We start from the raw sequence: 5,755 nt of genomic DNA, 5'->3' as shown, positions 1-5,755 counted from the left end.
ATAGTTTTAATTTCAATCTTTGATTAATTAAACGTGATATTCATAATAATAATAAAATTGAATTCAGTTGACTTTAGTATGACAAAGAATAATGAAAAGAATACTAACTAATATATTTTTCTTTGCTTAATAATTTGAATATAAACAAATGAAATATGGACAAGTAGAAAAATTGGAATGATTAAATTATGACTTTGGATATTACATTTTGCCGTAACAGGATTTGATGATTTCATGCGAGCTAGAGAATTATCTTATTGTTGGATTCACAATTGTTGACTAATTTCATTATATTAATATATTTTAACAATTTAACAAATAATAATGTGTTGAAAATTCTTTAAATTTTAATTAACAATGAATAAATCTACTAATTATATTGAAATTTAAATGAATATAATAAAAGTAGTATATAATCCATCAAGCTTTAGAAGTTCACCTGGATCTGATCACATTTTTATCACACGCTAATTGCTCATTTTCATTCCACCAACAACACATTGATGATATATTTATCAAATCATCACAACACATTAGCAGATTCTCACTAAACCAAAGTTAATATCACATTACTTTCTAATTTGTTATGGTGCATATGACGTCTGCACCAGTCATGGATCTAGAACAAGAAGCCAATTCTGTGGTTGCCAATTCATTGTCTGCATTTCCTGCTCGGTATGCTGAACTGTACGGACTAGAAGCATTGAGTAATAATGGGATATCATCTGACATGGAACAGCTTCTCTGCTTGGAGGATGAACCACCTCTGGAATTTATTGTATCATAACAATTGTGGTAATTATGAGTAGAAGATGTTTCCGAGTTGCCTGATTCAGTAGATGAATTGCGGTTGATTAAGGGGCATAGCGATGCAGAACGCGCGAATATTACCCAGCTCTGTAAAATAATAATTAACTATTAGTTTTGTTAATTAATCAGGCATTTCAAGTAGGAAGAACAAATACATAAGACTTTAAGGATTTTTAACGATTGTAAATATGCTGTTATCAGAAGACATTTTAAAGATACCAAAATATTTTATTTTCCTCATTTATATTCTAAGGCTGTCTTTATATTATACGAAAAAATGAGACATTCTAGTGTAGAGGCAAAAAAAAATGTTTATTATTATTTTTTTATAATTTATTTATCAATGTTACAAGAGTACAGAAAAAATGTAAATAAATGTTAATTTTAAAAATTAGCATTTGAAGTGGAGTGTTACAAGCAATTGGCATGTGATCGTGTCCACGATAGCAGCCCTCCTAGTAATTTAAAATGAAAAAAAAACAGGATTATTAATCTATAATGATGTCGCAATGGCATATACTAGGATTCAGTTAAAAAAAATTCAAGTCCTAAATTTAAATTAAGACAAAATGGCTATTGTTTGAAAAAAATACCATTTTCTCACCATTTTTTGAATTGCTAGAATTGTTTTAATATAGTAATAATTGAAATTTGGAGATGAGGCTAGTTATGCCAGGGAGAAGTCTATAAAGAAGACCTTGTGAAAATTTCAAATGAATTGACCCAGTAAAATTCGAGAAATCGTTGACATTCCATTGAAAATGGCAGTTTTGAGCAAAGCACATTTAAAGTTTTGCAAAAGAAAGGAAACAGAAAAGAATTATTATGGTCATGTATCTACCAAAATAATTTAAGTTTAAAAAAAATTCTTTCGTACACATATTCTTGAATAGTCGAGCTTTGAAAATATAAAAAAAACTTTGGGTTTTTGAATTTTTGCACTAGAATACCCCCTTGAAAGAATTTTCTGAAAAAGAGATGGTTGCTTTTGCAGTAAATATCTTGTATAACATACTATAAATTTATATATAAATGTATAATTGTAATTCATCAAAAATTATATAATTTACAAAACTTGTTTTTTAATAGAATTTTATCAATATGTGCTTTCTGAGCTGCTGGCATAGAATTCTCAATTTTTATTACATTTCTGATGTGATATTGATGAGTTTTATTTGCAGCAATGCCCCCGGAAATCTATTTTATTATATTTTAAATCTACAACCTCAAGTGAAAATCTTATATCACTACTGTTTGATACAAAGCCCAGGTGTGTGGGATTTATATAGAGTTACATGAGATTTAGTATATGTGTGGAAAATTATTATGTGAAGATTAAAATTAGAGTTATTTAGTATATTTGTTTGAGTTAGTAACACAATGATAATGCCGTTTGTCTATAATTTCACACATTATGATATACATTTTTGGTCACACTTGCTTTGAATATTTGGGACGCTATAATGCTATAATTTAGTAAAATCTGAAAGACTTTGGTATAATCTTCAGATTGAAGAATAGTAAACATATTTAACTTACCAAAATATTGAAGCATACAATGAAGACCACAGGCATAACATTGGAGCTGGTAGCATTCTCTACAGCTACCACACCCAGAAACCAGCAAACATCATAAGCAGGTTGCAAAAATATTGCAAATCTTAGACATTTTCTAAAGTCACTAAGTTCTGGAAAATCGCTACTTTGCAGCGAAAAATCGCCTAAGGAAACACTTGCTAAATCACCAAGTCTATCATTATTTGAACGGTGGTGGTGGTCACAGCAGTCATAGTACGGAACCTTTTCCGTATCTTTAGGATGTTCTACAACTGTTTGGTATTCATAATCTTTACTTGTACCAATTTCATAAAAAATGTTTGGGTTATCGGCAGAATATTTAGCATTTTCTATGTCTACGTATATGTTCAGGTTTTTCTGATCTGTAGTTTTGGTTTTCTCTAAACTGTCTAAGGTTTTTTGATATTGATCGCTATCTAGGATATCCAGTGGTTTATTTAAATTACTTTTCATTAAATTTTTATTTTTGAAATCACTTCTCCATTCAGAGGCTTCGAATAATAACTCCTCATCCAAATTCAGTTCTGAAGTTATAATCTTTGGTACATTGGCAGGATCCAGAATGCTTTCTATACTGACAGTTAAGGCATTTTGAATTTTTTGGTTCACAGATTTTAAAGCAAATGTTGCAAAAACAGTGTTTACTATAATCAACGAAGTTACAGGAAGCATGTAGTTCAAAAACATTCCTTTCTGAGCGGACATCCAACAGTAGTTCTTTGATTCGTAACTGTCTGGTGTCACAGCATATGCGAACTATAAAAAATTATTTACATATAAAAATTTATTTGTATGAACGTATTTATAATGTATTTATCTTTATTATAGAAATGTTTACTTGATGTTAGATATAATAAACTCATTACTCGAAGAAACACATCACAATTGCATTTGTTTAATATTATTGAGGATATCTTTGTATAATATAAGAGTACTTATTTATTATTAATCTAGTTAAAATTTTTATTGAATTCAAAAATAAACTTGGCAAATTATAGAATAGGAAATATATTTGTAATTTCATTCCAAACCTTTCTTCTACTCAATTTTGGCGTTTGAACAAGGATTTGCAAGGAAATCTCGGAAAACAGTTTTTTTTCCTCTCTCTGAATTCTGAAGTTACTTTGTTATATTTTAACAAAATTATGTTATTGCGATATATGCAAGTGAAAAAGTAAATATTCAATTTTAAAGCACTCTTACGACTGGTTAATAAATACCCATTATATTAAATAGTGTTATATAGGGTTTGCTTTGTCAAAAATTGTAGGTTTTTTTCGCACCTAATACAATAATTTTTTGTGTGCAACTTTATCAAAATTTGGCTATGTTTAGTTCGCAAAGTTTTTTTCGCACACATACATCATACGTAATATAATTATTATCATTTTTTATTTTTTTCCTAAAAGATGGTTTAATTTTTAAAATATCGGATGTCATTTATCAATACAAGCGCAAAAAGTTATGGGCACGAAGCTTGGTCCTCATTATATTTCAATGCACCGATTGTATTCTCGAAAATTTTAAGTTTTCTCGAAACAAAATCGACGAATTTAAGTTCAGAAAAAGTATGAACGTGTGTGTGTGCAGGGCCGGATCATGGTCTTCAGCGCCCGCATGCCATTCTTTTTTCTAGCGCCCCCTCCTTTATTATTTTAACACTTCTAACAATTACGTTAATTTTTCAAAATACTTTTTAATAATTCTGGATTTAAAACATAAAAAATGTTATCATCTAACATGTTATTATCTATAAAATCGCATAAGAAACTATTTAATTGTTTTTAAATTTATTCAGAAGTTCGAGACGATTCGCTGGTTGCTCAAATTCAAATTGTTGTGCCTTCTTTCGCTGTCGCACTACCAAACTATTTTTAAATTATTATTTTCACTCCAAAATTTTAAAGAATTTTTATTTTAAGTTGGATTATTTTAATTTAAATTTTTATTATTTAAAATATCTAAAACTTCATTGCAAACTTCGAATTGATATCGTAAGGGCCGAATTGTATGTTTTCATCTTTACTTTCCCATCGTGTGTCCGATTGTTGAATTTTTTGACGTATTTCAACAATGTCCAAAGATTAGTAGAAATTATTTATTTCTTGAATGATATTGGAAAAAACTATATTATAAATTTCATATCCGAATTTCATTTTGGCGCCCCCTAAGGCGTGCGCCCGCATTTTTCGCATGCATCGCATTCAAGGTAGGACCGGCCCTCTGAGTGTGTGTATGAAATTTTGAAGTTTTGTTGCCGTTTTCTCTAACTATTTGATAAAACTCGATGAAGACTAGCGGTCCTTAGTTCTGCAAAACGATCGGCCGAGCCTTTTCTTTAGAATAAAAAAAAATCAACGTTTTCCCAATAATCTTTAATTTTGAAAACTTAAAAACCATCTTCAAAATATCAGTTGGGAATCGTAATTTTTCGTAACAAATCGTTGAATTTTTTTTTGATGATTTTGATGAAACTTTGTGAGACGATGGTTTTTATGTTGAACTAACTACCTGACGTACTAAAACATTATAGGACTACGACAAACGTTTGATTGATGCTATTACTGTTGACGACCACACTTATATAATAAATACATTCTTACGGTCATAAGTAATTAAACATAATGCGATTACTTACAGGCATTATAGGTAAGAGAAGTTCGTGGAATTGACTAGTTTTTAGTGCACGCGCAACCTTAGTTTCGAAATAAACAGTTGATAAATTTGTTTAAGTCCCGAGTAATGGAAAGTTCATAAAACTTGACTAAAATGCCACTTACAACTAGTTATCTTCTAATTCTTACCAGAACGAATACTGCAGGAGCTCCGTAAGCCATCAAACAGTTGTATCTCATATTGAAGGCAGAATCGTTCCCAGTGACATGGTCTGAAATTGCGTGGCAGTAGACAAATATCCATGCTGCCACAACTAAATGGGCGTAGTGCAAAACCAGGGCAGTCATTTCGCAACGCAAAGGCGGACGAGTTGACTGAAATGGATTTTTTTTTATTCATATTTGGATGTATTTATAGAACAAACAAGTCATAAGTTGAATACAGATACTTGGATTTAGTTTTAGCAGTTGGAACTGAATCAAATATACTTATAAACATAATATTGGAAACAGACACATTGGTATAAGGGCACAAATATAAACTAAAAATCATAATAAAGATATGGTATAATCATGATGAAGATGATGAAGTAGTGGTGTCGTGGTTTGATTCACATGGAGTAAGAACTCTCATTTATCGAAAGTTGCTTGCCATTTTTGTCTTCAGCTTTTTGGTTAAATCGCGCTCGGCTTTCCGGAGTTACTAATTGATTCTTATTATTTATTATAAGACTCGATTTTATTTATAATAA

At 30.1% G+C, this 5,755-nt stretch overlaps 1 protein-coding gene across 1 annotated transcript in view; it reads right to left on the bottom strand.

Moving 5' to 3' along the window:
- Window positions 1–576: 576 nt before the first annotated feature.
- The window catches only part of LOC113383633, a 16,752-nt gene continuing 11,573 nt past the window's right edge, over window positions 577–5,755 (bottom strand). Inside the window, exons 2-4 of the mRNA XM_026621884.1 lie at window positions 5,193–5,378; window positions 2,350–3,144; window positions 577–897 (exon numbers count right to left, since the gene is read on the bottom strand). Coding sequence (XP_026477669.1) covers window positions 577–897; window positions 2,350–3,144; window positions 5,193–5,378 — 1,302 coding nt within the window. The remainder of the gene's footprint in view (window positions 898–2,349; window positions 3,145–5,192; window positions 5,379–5,755) is intronic.

The sequence above is a fragment of the Ctenocephalides felis genome, unplaced genomic scaffold (assembly GCF_003426905.1).
Source record: "Ctenocephalides felis isolate EL2017-DRISC unplaced genomic scaffold, ASM342690v1 CF-g0.4_SCAFFOLD_03570, whole genome shotgun sequence".
NCBI lineage: Eukaryota > Metazoa > Arthropoda > Insecta > Siphonaptera > Pulicidae > Ctenocephalides > Ctenocephalides felis.
This window is presented reverse-complemented; position numbering and strand designations above follow the sequence as displayed.